At 37.2% G+C, this 17,264-nt stretch overlaps 1 protein-coding gene across 1 annotated transcript; it reads right to left on the bottom strand.

Annotated features, from left to right (window-relative positions):
* Positions 1-1,396: 1,396 nt before the first annotated feature.
* Positions 1,397-15,283, bottom strand: LOC127859090 (aspartic and glutamic acid-rich protein-like). The gene is made up of 3 exons (XM_052396513.1): positions 14,966-15,283; positions 1,873-2,349; positions 1,397-1,801 (listed from the first exon to the last, which is right to left on the bottom strand). Exons 1-3 carry the CDS (start codon positions 15,281-15,283, stop codon positions 1,397-1,399), a joined length of 1,200 nt encoding a protein of 399 aa, XP_052252473.1.
* Between the last annotated feature and the right edge of the window lie 1,981 nt (positions 15,284-17,264).

Genomic DNA, 17,264 nt, shown 5'->3' with positions numbered 1-17,264 from the left:
GTTGGTCGCGTTTATCATTTTGTGAAATTTTATCCTCACTATCGCGAAATCTGAAACTCATGATACTAATGTTTTGTTAACGCAATAACTCAAATTTTACGCATTTTTAAAGTTCGATCGCACGGGTGACCTAATTTCTTTCAAATCAGTCGATAACATTACTGGCTTTTGTCTGAAACCTTTTGCACAAAAGCGCGGGAAAAAATGTAACAAAATCTAGATTTACGGGCATTTTCCATGCGGACAGTGTGGAAAATTATCATTTGATATTGAGCAACGAGAAGTTACGAACAATGGCGTGAATTATGCTGGGACAAACAAGCAAGCTTTAGTTAAGATTGTCACAAAAGACGTTCTGTGCAGTTTTGCGATAAAACCGATGATTCCGATTGAATGCTCACATAAAATTGTCGTCTGTAAAAATTATAGGGTATTTTGACTCAATGAGTTTCGTTCTAGGAAAACGGCGCTTAATGCATGGGAGTAAAGTGTCGTATCGTATTGGTCTGTGCTGTCCGCACAGGCTAACAAGGGACGACACATTGCGCCTTAACAAAAATTCGATAAAAGCAGAAAGTATCGTCCCTTATTAGCCTGTGTGGACTGCGCCGACTTATATGGTATCATCATTAGACTTACTTTAAACGTAAATTGCAAAGTGAAACTGCAAAAACAAAACAATATAAAATATAATATATAAAATATAAAACACGCTAAAACAAATCATGCAAGGTATGAGCTACACATTGGTACTAAGAAAAGTGTACAACAATTGTTTTAATAAAATTATATTTTGCTTTAATCGGCTCAAAGGCAAGTTCGAACTCGAGAAAATACATAGCAATACACACATTTCAATCGAAGCATGCCGGAATTTATCTGACATTCATTACACAGAAAATTCAGAAACCGCTAATTATCAGAAATAAAACCCAAGACAAAATATGGCCTTTTTAATACTGGTCTCCCACAAGAACAAGGTTAAAACATCTCCAAACGTCTTAGAATGGCTTCCCCGATTGTCACAAATCTTGTCAGGGCTAAAAACCCATCAACTATGATTTGGATACCCAACACTGGCTCGCTTGTAGGATTATGCAAATACCTTCGTAAAAAGGTCACTTCCGCGAGGGTAACGGACAGATACCATTAATATTTCTTACGGAGAAAATATGTGGGTCGTGTCATAGTCAAGCCGATCAAAATAATAGGGTACAGTTACTGCATGTACTGATAGCGGGAAATTTTTGTCGCAATGGTGGCATAAACAGGATTCTCGTGTTTTGGAATTGATTAATGGGATAATTGTGATAAATCGAATACATTAAACATGATGAACTCTGTAGTTGTGATTCAATCCGAGATTTGATTTGAATTTTGATGGAAGTTCATAGGGTCAAGCGGGAGTGATTAAACTTGTTATTTGAGCCGAGTCCTGTGAGAACTGAGCCGAGTCCTGTGAGAACTGAGCCGAGTCCTGTGAGAACTGGGCCGAGTCCTGTGAGAACTGGGCCGAGTCCTGTGAGAACTGGGCCGAGTCCTGTGAGAACTGAGCCGAGTCCTGTGAGAACTGGGCCGAGTCCTGTGAGAACTGGGCCGAGTCCTGTGAGAACTGGGCCGAGTCCTGTGAGAACTGGGCCGAGTCCTGTGAGAACTGAGCCGAGTCCTGTGAGAACTGGGCCGAGTCCTGTGAGAACTGGGCCGAGTCCTGTGAGAACTGAGCCGAGTCCTGTGAGAACTGGGCCGAGTCCTGTGAGAACTGAGCCGAGTCCTGTGAGAACTGAGCCGAGTCCTGTGAGAACTGGGATAAATTGTTTAGAAGAGACCTCCTACAGTACTCACTTATATTTAAAAAAAACTTGTTATTTGAGCCGAGTCCTGTGAGAACTGAGCCGAGTCCTGTGAGAACTGAGCCGAGTCCTGTGAGAACTGGGCCGAGTCCTGTGAGAACTGGGCCGAGTCCTGTGAGAACTGGGCCGAGTCCTGTGAGAACTGAGCCGAGTCCTGTGAGAACTGAGCCGAGTCCTGTGAGAACTGAGCCGAGTCCTGTGAGAACTGAGCCGAGTCCTGTGAGAACTGAGCCGAGTCCTGTGAGAACTGAGCCGAGACCTGTGAGAACTGAGCCGAGTCCTGTGAGAACTGGGCCGAGTCCTGTGAGAACTGAGCCGAGTCCTGTGAGAACTGAGCCGAGTCCTGTGAGAACTGAGCCGAGTCCTGTGAGAACTGAGCCGAGTCCTGTGAGAACTGAGCCGAGTCCTGTGAGAACTGGGCCGAGTCCTGTGAGAACTGGGCCGAGTCCTGTGAGAACTGGGCCGAGTCCTGTGAGAACTGGGCCGAGTCCTGTGAGAACTGGGATAAATTGTTTAGAAGAGACCTCCATTAGACGAAAATTCCATAAAAGCGACAAGAATCTCTTAACGCAAATGCTATAAGCCCCGTTTCCCCCTAGCGCGGCTAATTTCATGTCTTAAAATATTTTTGTGGTCAACATTAGCACGTTTTTTGCAAGAAGTTCATTATAAACACACACAAAAATATACTAGACATCCCTAATTTTGGAAATAAATTCATCCAATTTAGAAGGATGGGAGAGTCCACTAGGCATAATGGGTTAAATTAGTGTCAGCACCAAAATATCGGATATACAGTACTCACTTATATTTAAAAAGAACTCTTGCGTCTAACGAACTCACTTATATTTAAAAAGAACTCTTGCGTCTAACGAATCTGGAAAACAAACCTTCTGGACAGAAGTTCTTAAGACAAAACTGTATTGTCACGTGTCAAAATTGGAATTACTTTTTTCCATGCTGTCTTTTTTCACATTATTCATTTGTACCGATATAGTTCTGATCGTATTTCTTATATCACAAAGGCTTCTCTTCGGACTTTTATTTTTTTTACAGTAGATGACACTTCTGTTTTATTGTAGGGTTCAATTTCTGGAGGTCGATGACTCGACGACGTTTAACTGTTGTTTTATTTTAGTGTCTTTTAATCGGATCATTTGAATGCCAGTAATGTATTCCATGACACATTTCGAGGACAGCGTCTCATTCTTTATGGACTCCTTTTAATGGATGAGTGGTCCCTAAAGTGACAATTTCTCTGTTTAGGGTTGGAAAATGTTTCTTGACATCGTTACAAACTCCTGAATACGGGCTTAAGGAGAAGATAGTACCATTTTTAGCGTGTATAATACGGGCTTAAGGAGAAGATAGTACCATCTTTAGTGTGTAACATGCAAGATATAATGTTGATATTTCAAAATGTTTACCGAAAAATGTAGGCCGAAAAATGCATATCATTGATTTCTTTTTCTATGTTTTTATTTCCGACTATCAATAAAAATAAAACTTGTGTAATGTCATAAACAAGTGAACAGTTACAGTCTCTGCTTTAAGTAACTATAAGTAGCAAATTACGCTTTAATTTATCAACATAGATTAATGAACGTACGTGAAATGCGTCACGATAAAAATCTTAATTAACCAAAATTGTGTGTAACGTGAACATCTTAATGTTCCACACGTGTCACTTCTCCTTAGGTCCTGTATACTTTGAATAGTTCATCCACATAATCTGAACTCGTGACAATGCCTGACATGCGGAGCTAATCTTAGGCTACCATCATGCTTTCCACTAATTAGCACTCGACACGTGTTGGGTAGCCCTCTGACACGTGTCAGGCGCCCAGACACAATTCGATCACGTGTTATATGGATTGATTGCCCATTTAATCAGAAAGATTGTTTGGCGGTTTTCATATTTGTCATTTTGTAATAATCATCTAGCCCGTCAAAGTGTGTGGAGCATATTTGAAAATAGGTTCAACGACCGATCAAATATTACAAGCCCAGTGTTGGCGGCTGATTTTAGAATGGGTTCAAAAATCGATCACATATTCCAAGTAATTTAAGTTGAATAGTCATTTTTTTTCAGAGTTTTTTATCCTGAATGTACGATAAAGAAGCTGTTCATTTGTATGCAAATCCAAGTGTCGTTACTTTTGGTGCGCATGAGATTGAAGCTTCAATTAATTGAAAAGCGACACAAATAACGAAGGCAATTATAGAAATGGTCGTATTAAATCATTATAATAAACAAGCATCCTAAAAAAAACTTTAAAATAAACTCCCATACAATTATTTAGCATTAACATTTCCACATTTCTTTGGAATGAGTAACAACTGAAGAACAAAGCCAGAATTAGCGAAATTGACACAATATCAATAAATAAAATACATTTTTGTAGCCAAATAGTTGATACTGGATGGTATTTTTGAAGATGCACATTCGAAAAAAGGCGATAGCGACGACAAACATGCACGTTAATACGCATGCACGGGCAACACACACACACACACATACACACTTTTAATCGTACACAAGAAACTGCGCACGCGCGAACGTACAAACACGCAGGCATGCATTGCAAACGTATTGCGTGCACATACATACAAACATACAAACCCTTTTACATGCAAACACACTCGCAAGCACGCATTGATTTTATCACGAACGGACGTACGCGCGCATTCACTGCAAACATTGAACCCTACTGAAACAATAATGATATGTTCAGAGCTCGAAATTTAAGACATGAACATGCGTTTTTGAGGTTTTTTTTATCGTGCTATCAAGTGCAACTAATTGCTGATTATTTCTTCTGGCATTTCTTTGATGGCTGCAAAAGCAATATCCACACGTGCATGCATGCAAGATATGTGTTCGACTTTCAGAAATATCGCACATTAACCGCTTTTTCTCAGACAACATTTGCACTTATTGTTGAGAGCTGAGTTTACGATTTTATAGGGCAATATTGTTCGCAGAATTTGTCGTTTTCATGACTGGAATCAATGCTTTATGTCTTTTAAGAAAGGTCATTATAATAATGGCAACAATATAACTGTAAGTATTTCACATGCTATAAAATAAGAAAGATGCTGCAACTTTTGATTTTATGGAGGCGAGCAAGTGTCTAAATTTGGTGCATCGTAACATAGTTGTTTTGGTATATTGTCATTTGCAAGGCTTTTAAAAACGACATTTTGCACGTGCTTGTGATCCTAAGTTATTTTGTAAACAGTAGGTGGTATCGAATAACACTGCGGAAAAAATTCAACACTTTGAAAGACATGTTCCAAGGTTCAAGATAGAAGGCTTGTACATAAAATAATGTATACTAGACGTACCGGTACTTAATATTCGATGTTGACGATTGACCAGACTAAAAAAGGAAACGGTAGGGGTGAACAAACAACTAAAATAGTAGCCGCTGTGGCTAATCAACAACAGCTTTCAGCTGTAATTGACAACCTCATGACTGTTTGTATGGCGCACCAAAAGGGTCGAAACTTTAACTTCTGCTGCAGCAGAAAAAAAGGCGGAAAAAAACATGAGTCTATGATGTTTGTGATTAAATGTTTGTTTTCCTTATTCATTTATTGCACGCGGTTTCAGACAGAAATTTCTACTTTTGGTGCAAACAAGATGTTTGTTTTGGGTACATAATCTGACGAATGTTTACTAAGCATCAACACTGCGAGACTGTCGACGTCATAGATCGAGCACATACGGTACATGTAACCGTCCATACACCTCAAACATATGGCGCACCAAAGGGGTCGAAACTTTAACTTCTGCTACAGCAGAAAAAATGCTGCTCGAGCAGCAAATTACTGCTCGTGCAGCATCTAGATGCTGCTCGGGCAGCAATTTGCTGCTCGAGTAGCATTTTTTTTCTGCTGCAGCAGAAAAATCCTACTGAACCAGCATTTATTTTTAGATTATGGCATCAGCCAATCAGAATCAGATTACACATAGGCATAAATCATGTAACGTTGGAGCAATTGATCAACCAAATTTGCATGTTCCTACATGACTTATAGATTTGAAAGTTTAATTATTATTTTATGAACAACTACGAAAAAGGGATGAGAATTTAATAATAATTAATTAAAACACAGATTATGAGTTTGTTGCAGTTTTTCTGAAGTCCTTGTCAGGTCTTTTTCGTTTCCGTAGAGGTAGCTTATGTCGTCCGTTTGTAAGCTCAAATTTGATTGGCTGACGGTTCAAGGGCTTATTCTAAAAATAAATGCTGGTCGAGCAGGATTTTTCTGCTGCAGCAGAAAAAATTGCTGCTCGGGCAGGAATTTTGCTGCTAGAGCAGCATCTAGATACTGCTCGAGCAGCAAATATGCTGCTCGAGCAGTAATTTGCTGCTCGAGCAGTAATTTGCTGCTCGAGCAGCATTGAAATGCTGCTCGAGCAGCATTTTTTCTGCTGTAGCAGAAGTTAAAGTTTCGACCCCTTTGGTGCGCCATATGTTTGAGGTGTATGGACGGTTACATGTCCCGTATGTGCTCGATCTATGACGTCGACAGTCTCGCAGTGTTGATGCTTAGTAAACATTCGTCAGATTATGTACCCAAAACAGACATCTTGTTTGCACCAAAAGTAGAAATTTCTGTCTGAAACCGCGTGCAATAAATGAATAAGGAAAACAAACATTTAATCACAAACATCTTAGACTCATGTTTTTTTCCGCTGAACATTGTTCCTTACGATAATTTATCTTTGCTGTTGTTGTTGTTTTTTAGGTAAAATAGATTGCTCTATTTTAATTAACTTCGCTCTTTAAAAACGGGGATATTTTCGATTGAGAAAATTGTGTCCCAGATTAGCCTGGTACTCCGCACAGTCTAAACAGGGATGACACTTTCCGCTTTGATGGATAGCCTGGTACCCCGCACAGTCTAAACAGGGATGACACTTTCCGCTTTGATAGATAGCCTGGTACTCCGCACAGTCTAAACAGGGATGACACTTTCCGCTTTGATCGATAGCCTGGTACCCCGCACAGTCTAAACAGGGATGACACTTTCCGCTTTGATGGATTTTTTAAAGGAAGTCTGTTCTTAATAAAAATGCCGTCTTTGTGGAAAGTGTCCCAGATCAGAATGTTCGGAACAAACAGGCTTATCTTGAAAACACTTGACGAATTACGCCCAGGACCCAATTATTGATGTCCTTGGCAAGCCACAATGAAGGTACAGCAGCAATACCGCATTTCTTGAAATCACGAGTGTGTTGTTCACTGGTCAGTTGAAATATGCAGTGATTTTGTTACACAGTTGTGAGTGCAATTATAACTGGAACTTTAAACGTATGAAATTATCTTGTCTCGGACGCGTTCTTTTGAATGATAATGCAACAACTACATGCATTTACATAGTGAGTATTTATGTAAATTCGTATGCATTCTACGCCAGGTTACACATGCGAAATGTTGTCCGAATGAAAAAAACATAACCTTCCCAGCTGCCTTATTTAACTTTCAGTTTTTATTTAATAGTTTAATTTATGTTATTGGGCAACAAACCTTACATTATGATGTCTTTACTTCGAATTAAAAAAAATAATGTAGAGAGTTCTTAAAGGTATTAATGATTTTAACCATTTGAACCTCTTCTTACATTTTGAATTTCTGTTGAATGTCGTATGGCTATATTTTCTGTATTTCTTTTATCAAGTTCACACTTCCTTGTGTCAGTAACAATTTACTGATAATATACTGTTTCTGTTTCATAGTTGAATAACGTTAACATGTCTAAATAATTGCTTGTTATTGCAAAAGCGTCATAACAGAACTACGGACATACAATTTTAAGAACGTCACATCAAAAATATAGGAAATCTTCCGTTAAAGCTTCTTGTATGCTTTTCTATTGGAATAGTATTAAGATAAGTTTAAGTGAATATCACGTCGTTTGGCATGATTCATAATGTTACACAACCATTACACGCGCGCGAGTCACATGAAGTCCGTTACGTAAGGAAAGTTGTCTCCCTTTGACCGTTCTTATTGCATAAGTCAGGTCACGAAAACTCGAATTCAATCGAACGGAAACGCATTTACCCACGCAATGCAGCTAAGACAATGAAACCAAGTTTTACGGAGATTAAAATGAGCCTAATTATGCAGACGCTTAGCGCCTAGTTCATAATAAGTAGGTCTTGGTATGTTGTGTAAGACTAGATGAGCTTTGGAGCTTAGATTTCTTACCCCCAAAGCCTTTCTAAAATCTGATTTCTCGAGAAAATTCATTTGTTTAAATCGTGGATTCACCTCATGATTTACTATCATAATAACGAAATCGAAATATCTATTCATTGACGGTTAATTAACCCTGTGTTGAATAGGTGTTAAATCGATAACACTAATTGCCTAATGTGTTCACATTGTCGAACGCGGAGATAACGAATTTAAGAGAAATGCTCGTGCTAAAAGGTACCACCTTTTTCACAATGACGTTGCACAAAAGTAAAACTTATCGCCAACAAAGAACGGCTATGACTTTGTTTGCTCGTTATCATTGTCGTTTCGCACCGATAGCTATTTGGCATAGTTAACATATTTCTGTCATAGTTTCGCGCCATTTTCTTTGTTTACAAACAAACAAATGAATCGCTGCGTCGATATCAGATATCGGATATAAGGCGTGTATTTTGATAGTATAACAATTTTGTTACGAACAACGCGTTTTTGTTTTGAAGAATGCTAACGATAATCACGGCTGTTATGATAAAAGGACATGAATGGAAAAGCTCCTTTGTCTTAGATTATTGATATGAACATTTTATTCTTTTCAATAAAAACGCTTAGAGAACTATTTGAAGCCATCGTTTAGTTATATTCGCATCTTTTACGTTCGATTTTGATCTTCTTCAAAGTTTTGAAGCTCTTAATTCTAAACACAGTCATTATTTGAAGGGACTGTCCAACAGTCAAATGCGTCGTTCGACGCGAATCGGTATTTTTTGGAACTACGAGGATTGCTTATAGAGCTAAAAAATACCTCTGATTTAGTAGTGAGCGTGGTTGGGCGAGTGGTAAAGTCGGGAGACATATTACTCCATAACTCCATGACTCTAGGTGTCAGTGGTTCGAGCCCTGTGGAAGTTAACGTTTTGTCTTCTATTTTTTAATTTGTATTCTTATTTTTTTTTACTGGAGATTTTTAGTTCAAATGTTTAAATTTATCAATATAAAGCATTTTAAGCAGTTAATGACAAGCTTTAATACATGCCAAAATATGTTTGACAGTCCCTTTAACACAAACATGAGGCTTGACGTTCAAAATAGAATGGCATTGCTTTTCGAACCGAAATTGTATTTTAGGAAACTATTTTTGGCTTAAAATATTGACTAAGTTCTCTTAAAAACGTATTATTGTTAAGAAATAAAGGTCATTTGAAGTATTGACTTAACCAGGTCAGGAAAGCATATCATAGTAGTGCCTTTTTTCACTGTGTCACTTCTTTGTTCATTTAAAATTGGTTTTACTTGGTCACTTTTGTGCAAAATTTCGAACGACTTTGTTTTGAACACATTGCATACTTTCGCGGATACAGATATCATCTATACCAGAACAGGTATTCATTTAAACTTAAAACTGTCGTCTGCGGTTTTCCTTCCCGCTTTTTAGTGCGTTGTGTTTTATAAACTTCATTCATCGCTAATTTCTACTTGGTAAAATGGGATGAGAGGTTTAGACGAATAACCACAAAAATGTCGCGATGTTTACATAATAAATACCTCTATAAACTCTTCAATAAGCGAACTGAAGAACTAAGACTCGCGATCAAAGTTTCCTGTGAGAAAATTTATGATATTATTGGTTTCGATTTTAACTGGTTTGGACATGTGATGGATCTTTGGTCCATATTTTTGCCATCTATATGCAAAAGCATGTGACAAACAAAATAAACAACAACACGTGTGTCTTTTGAAGCAAGTTGCTTGATAATTTAATTGACATCAATAAAGATTTTCTTTAAAATGAAATAAAACGTTTAACAGAACACCGTGAGAGCGAGTTATCGATACGCGTTCTTCCGCATTTACCAAAACAAAAACAAAAATCTCATTTAGTTATAATGAGTCAGTTTTCCTTATTGAGAAACTGTTTGAGGTGTAACTTTACGTAAATTGTATGTTTATAATGAGACGCTGCAAGCAAAAATACCATACAACTACCCATCCGCATCTAACAACGCATTTTTGTACTTTCACAACATAATTCATTCTTGCCGTTTGGAGATATAATCTTTATTACGGAAACATGACCTGAAATTCGCGTACTATTTCTGAAAAAAAAATTCGATTGGATAAATAGTGAACCAAAGCAAATATCAACTAATTTATGTTTAGTTTTCCATAAACAATTTATAATTTATACAGGATAGTCGCCAAATAGCGCACATTCGCTGTAAAATATTAAATTCCTTTATCTGACAATCCCCTAACGGCACAGTGAAGAGCCCTTTGAAATTCCCCGATGACCCAGTTTTAAAATAAGGGGGCAGAACGACATGTGTTTTTATCATGTGTCAATATTCAGCCACGGTTACGCAGTGCAACCGACACGCCCAGCGAAAGTAGTCCGTTGTCGACATTATATAAAATTCAAATAGTTTCAATACAGACAGGAATTAACATGAATCCATATCGATCGATTCAAGTTACGATTTAATAAGCTCTTATCGCGTATGGGAAAGTGGCGCATATTTGTGAATGTTACGAGATTCAATTTAGAAACACGCCTACGTAAACTCGGGGCGCATGTTGACGACTTTCAAATCCTATTGAAGTGCGCCGAAGGTTGGTATGTTGTTTTGAAAAATGACATATGAAAACTGCTTTTGAAAAAAGCCGCCTTTTTCGCTTAGTTTTTCACATTTATTCACAGGCTTATATAATGATATCATTGAACATGTCGAGTTCACACAGGTTTGAATTTCGAGCGATTAGACATTGCCGTAAACCGTAAAAAATGTTAGGACGACCTTGGAACACCGACTCAATGAGCACAAAGGCTCGGATTTAAACCCTGTCTGATTTGCCATTGATTAACTGACATGTAACTGTTTATTAATATTTTTAAAGGGTATCTAGAAAGACCGCAATGTTTATTAAAAAGGGTATGGTAATATGCGTGGAGTTGGTACAGCAGGTGACGATGTTTAATATCTCTCCAAGTGACAGGTTAATTTACTTAATTCGCTCGCTTGCCATGGTATGTTGAAGCAATGTTGCTCCAACTATGAACTATTATTATGCTCATATTTACATTAAATAGTAAATTAGCATGCAACAATATAGAAAACGTATTACTCGCAAACATTAAGTATAACTTTCTTCTTGTTCCATGCCGGTCTTACCAAAAATCACGCACATTTCTTGCTCACACATTTTTGCAAGTTAGTCTCGGTTGCCAGCAGGGATATGCATTTTTGAACGAGGAAAACGAGGAATTCCGAAAAATAAGCTAGGCATTCCATTGACACGATCCTTCTGCAGCTAAAACGACATAAAACGTCACATGAATTGAACACAGCCGACTCACTCGCTGTGAAGTACATGTATTTTTGGAAGACATACTTTTCCTGTTTTCTGGACCTGTTCTATCGTTTCGGATGTACTTGTCAAGAACGCCGTCTGGAATTCGGGACAGTACGGGTACTCTTGCACTGTAACGCATTTCTGTTTAACTATTTTTGGTAACCAGAAGTCATATATACCGGGCAGGTGCTTCCGACTGTGTTTGAGCTTTGCAAGTAATATCGTTATATAAGTTTGTTCTTTATTAAGCCCCGTTTGGTTTAGTGACCTGGTAACCAAATGATCTTGTCACATATATTATAAAAAAGGAATGACAAGTATTCGTATGAATAGTAATGTGCGCTACAAATCATTAATGCTTCTACTAACTTGTTTCCATGTAATTAGCACACTGACTTCCTTTTAAGAATGTTAATGTGTCGGAAAAGAAAATGTGTGCAATAAATTGTGTACATGAAATTACCAAAAGCACGTTTATAATTCAGGAAAAGGGTTTTGGGCACAACAATACATCTGATACCGTCCACGTCATACAAGGCATAGTAGAAACGACCCGTTGAAACAATTCTCATGTAGTTTTTTTCCAAAGACTGATTTAGTTTGATATATCGATGTGCCTATCATTTTCCACAGAAATGTATATTAGCACTTGCATTAGTCTATAATTCTGTATTCACGTTTCAAATTCACGAATAAAAACACAGCCTTATTTTCCAGGTTGTACTGTTTAAAATGATAACGACATTCTTAGATGCAGAAAGCGAAATGCACATTGTTTGCAGTTTAGTTAGTTGTTTTTTTACTTCCGTCATTTGTCTGCATCCAGACGAACGGGTATGGCCCTATACTAAATGCACATTGTAAGTTTGAGAAAGATGTTCCACGCATATATACACATTTTTCATGAGACTTAATAATTATAGACATTTACTGCGCAACCCGGCAATAACCCGACGAGCACGTGTGGGATGAAGCCAGACTGACAGCCCTCGGCGTTGTTTGTGTCTGGATGATCTACTTATAGTGGTAAGATAATCCATCACATTCGATTAGCCCGTTTGCTTGATTTCCAATGTGGATAAGATTCACATCTTTATTGACCGTAGAAATGTAGAAACGTCAAGAAGTCCGTAACAGTTGACCTCTAGCCCATAGCAACCAGAATGTTCGATTTTCAAGACAAAAACATACTCTCGGTTTTATCATTGAAAATGCATGTTGATGACGATGTATAGTCATGGCCTTGTTTTGTTGTTGACGTCCATGACGACGGTATCGATGATGAAGAAAAAGATAATGGTGTTGTTTGAGACGTTGCGCTTTGTGTCAATAGAACAAAAATAGATCTAAACACGCGAATAAGAAAATCTTTGAACAAACAAACTTAAATATTATTAAACGGAGAGCGAACATCATAGGAAAATCAATCATCTGTCGTTATAATAAAGGCCAGGAGTGCAAGTAAATTGTGTCTCGTTCAAAGCCATCTTGACTCGCTAATTACCAAAGTTTATGTCCACTTGTTTTGCCTTAATGTTCCATAGAAGTTGTTTCAAAGAAAACATAAAAATTAATTATGTATTTTAATATTTAACGTTGTATCACATAACATTGTCTATGATGTCGCCCTCTTAATTAATTGCCGTGTCTGTCACTTCAAAAGGAATACTATAATGTCCTATTATTTCATTTTGTAATTAGGTACAACACTTCATACACGGAAATTGAAGCCATTTCATAAGACACCTGTTGGAATGTAAACGTTAGGCCAAAGATTTCTGCGTTCTTGTTGTATTATTGCAGCAATAGAATTCACCGTTGATTAATGAATACTTTGTCATGCATATTAAATGCCAGTGCTTGATTTTAAATGTTATTTTAGAACTGACGGGATCTGCAAGTTGATTATGGGGCTAAGTAAAGTCCCTGTAAAACATACTGCTGAAACTGTGTATGATGATTTTATGCAAATGTCGATACATTTTGTTCCCGTTGCAAGTTTCTTTTCCTCACTCTGAGTTTTCTGGTTGAACTATGTTTTGAACAAGACCACACTAGCAAATGTGTTGCACAAGAAGTACCGGTTATGAAGGAGCAGATAAAACATTCAAATGAGCCTTGTTATGAGAAAACTAGACTTAATGCATGTGCGCAAAGTGTCATCCCAGCTTAGCCTGTTCAGTCCGCACAGGCTAATCAGGAACGACACTTTCCGCCTAAACTTGATTTTCGGTAAGGATGGTCTTCCTTGAAACTAAAAATACCATAAAAGTGGAAATTGTCGTCCCTGATTAGCACAGGCTAATCTGAGATGACACTTTACGCACAATGCATTAAGCCCAGGTTTCTCAAAGAGCGGCTCGTATAAGATGACTGATAGGCAGGTTTGCACGAAAGGAACTATTACTAAAAATATTGAGTTGAAAGCAAGTCATTGGCATCAGTAAGTACGGTTGTAGACAGGTTAAATTGCGACGTTGACCACATTTTTTAATTAAATTTCTCAATTGCTGTGAGGAAATGTTTATTATTTCACAGACATTTCACATCATAGCGATTATGTTTGTAATTATGTTCTCTACATAAATTACAGAAATAATCATGTGTGAAAATCGTTAAAGAGACAACAATACGAAAATAAAGAAGATGACGAGGGCGATGAACACACTAAAAAAATATGGGTTACAATATTTTTATAGAAGAAAAAGAAGATTATGGTGATTTTGATGTCAATCTGGATCATGTAGATAATGATGATGTTATGGTGATGGCGATAATGATGACTGAATATTATGGTGATTCTGATGTCAATCTGGATCATGTAGATAAAGATGATGGTATGGTGATGGCGATAATGATGACTGAAGATTATGGTGATGAAAAACATGATGTGTTAAAACTAATCAAAACAAATAGAAGGTAAAACACTTTGTACGTGTTGGCCTTACTTACTATTTGTCACGATGAATAACGAACTAAAACCACACACAATAATAAACAACTCGTACTCAAAACGATGGGTACATGTTTACATATATCATGGCGGTGTTTTTTTTTTCATGACCAATCCTGTGCGTTTCTTTGTGGTTAAAAGATAAAAAGAAATACATGTACCTACAAAATCAGCTGTTCATGCTTTTGATTGGCCATTTTTGTGTGTCGTTAAAATCAAAGAGACCTTTTATGTAACCGTCATGTTCGTTATGTACGAGAATACACAACACACAAGGCGCTTTGTTGTTTTTGCTGTTGTGGCTTTTATTAAATTGCAGTCATAAATAAGTTAGCTGGTAACGACTTTGTACAAAAGCATGATTAACTCGTATCCAAACATGGCACAACGATCTATTCATTGAGTAATATTCAGTTTTTTTAAAGACGCGAATCCCACCCACCTCTCTGTGAATGGGGATGATCTATGTACACGCTTCAAAGGCTACATACCACTCGTTACTGCTGCGGTGTTGTTTATGATCTAACAATACCGAAACTAGCCGACCGAAAAAATACGAAAATACCACTGTTATACCATTGTGTACACACCGGTCTTACTGCTTGACCACCCTGACAGTTATAGTCCACACAACAGGCTTGTACTCCAATCTTTTGCAGTGCAATGATCTGATCTTGCATAATACTGTTCAAAGGTGTCAACACGATGCAAACAGACTTCTGTAGATTATAATAATCTTTAAGGATAAGTGGTGCCAGCTGGTAAATCAGGCTTTTACCATAACCTGTTGGGAGTATAGCCATAATGTCACGTTTTTCAATGACACAAAGTAACGCTTCGATTTGCAGTTCCTTGAGTGGCATGGGAAATCCTCCCTTTTTAGCAACCTCAAGTATGATATCTCTTGGACTTGCCATGTTTACGATTGAATTGTGAAAGCGAAAGTAAGACAGATAAACATGTTTCTAATAATTGCAATTCTTCTTTATAGACATTTGAAATCACCCTTAAACATAATTTAATAAAATTTCTTTAAATAACATTCCATTTTAAACACATATTCAACACCGTTTTTCTCATTAAAAAAAAATTCATTCCTACGCGGAACTATTTTGGCGGAATCACAAATCTCCTAACCAGGGGAATGTGATGCGTCCTAGCATAGAGGTGACAATAACGTAGTGACGTCACCATCTATGTATAGAATGCTGTTATACTTTTGAAATATTTATTACCCATGAAGCATGAGTAAAAGCGGTGTACTTATATGAAGGGTTTGGCGTTCTCAAGATTCAAATAAGTGCGTGCAATTTATGCGTCTTTAGATCCTCCTAGTCATTTATCGGCTAATAAAATGTGTATTATTGTAATCTTTATAAAATGCGAAGTAATATCCTTCCATGCATGCTGCGCATTGGTGTCATGAAACCCGTTCATAGGCGTCATGAAACCTGTTCATAGGCGATATGAAACCCGTTCATAGGCGTCACCAATCACACCTACCTAAGTTGCCTTTTTACTCGCATCGGTAAATAATGCATTTTATCACGAAGATAAAACCAAAACCATCTAGCGCTTAATCAAAATGTTGAATTTTACATGAACATGGTTTCGATCTTGTGCTTCTGGTGTTTATCATTTTGCAAGATTTGTTAACGGACAATTAACCCATTTATGCCTAGTGGACTCTCTCATCCTTCTAAATTGGATCAATTTATTTCCAAAATTAGATATGTCTAGTATATTTATTTCTATAATTTTATTTATAATATTTCTTACAGAATTATTCCTTTAAGCAAACAGCGCGGACCCAGATGAGACAAAGCATCATGCGGCGTCTCATCTGGGTCTACGCTGTTTGCCAAGTCCTTTTTTTCTAGACACTAGGCATAAATGGGTTAAGTGCTTACAAAATGATCAAAATCTGTATTTTTAAGATCATCATCATTATAATTATGTTCAAATAATCGATGCTTAAAAGTACAAATAACATGAAACACGAAGGTAGAAAGTTATTGAATCGGGGTTTAATGTTAACATACTGAGGTTAATGTTTATACGTCAGAGCAGAGAAGTACAATCAATGTTTTACCTCTCGACGATTGATCTGAGTGAGTTTTAAAACGCCCTTAACATGATAAAAGCAACACTTCATAAATTATTTGAATTTATTTGCCATCACAACATAAATCTAAAGACGTTATTGCTATTATTTATTACTCCTGGCATTTTTTTTCATCATTAATATTAAAAAGATTTCCATAACTTTTTCGAAATGTAGGTCAAATTACTCAAATTGTTCAATCGTACCACGGGAACCATTGTATAGAATCATCACTTGCCGTGGAATTTCATTCTTCAAGCCATTGATCCATTATTTTGATTTCATAAATGCTCAATTCAAAAATGAGTGTTTGTAAACCCACTTATATCTCCAACATCATTGTTGCATGTGTATTGCTCTGGGGCGACTTTAAAGACCACGCACCGATACCCACTTTATTAATGTGCATACAGGCGCTCATATAAGATGCAATATCTCACAGAAAATATTCTCGGTTAATAGCGCAATTAAAACCATTACTCAATAATGGAACTTCAAAGGATATTATCTTCAGCATGCACCATAACACGTGTTTCGTAGCATGCACGATCAATGTGCAGAGTTTCGATATAAATGAATTCCTTAACAACCTCTTTTTGTCTTTGAAAGTAATGATTGTTGCTCCCATAGCAGTTGGGGATTTTTCATTCATCTGTTTTTGTACGGATTTGCACAAATGCTATTTCAAGCATTTGCTAACATAAAAAAAGAGTTGGTGTGTTTGATGTTATTAGTGTTCTTGTTTATTCCAGAGATTTGTATTGTGTTTCAGCACCTGCAGTAACATAAAACGA

Source organism: Dreissena polymorpha, chromosome 1 (genome assembly GCF_020536995.1).
Source record: "Dreissena polymorpha isolate Duluth1 chromosome 1, UMN_Dpol_1.0, whole genome shotgun sequence".
Taxonomy (NCBI): domain Eukaryota; kingdom Metazoa; phylum Mollusca; class Bivalvia; order Myida; family Dreissenidae; genus Dreissena; species Dreissena polymorpha.
The sequence above is the reverse complement of the archived record's forward strand: the minus strand, read 5'-3'. Positions and strand labels throughout refer to the sequence as shown.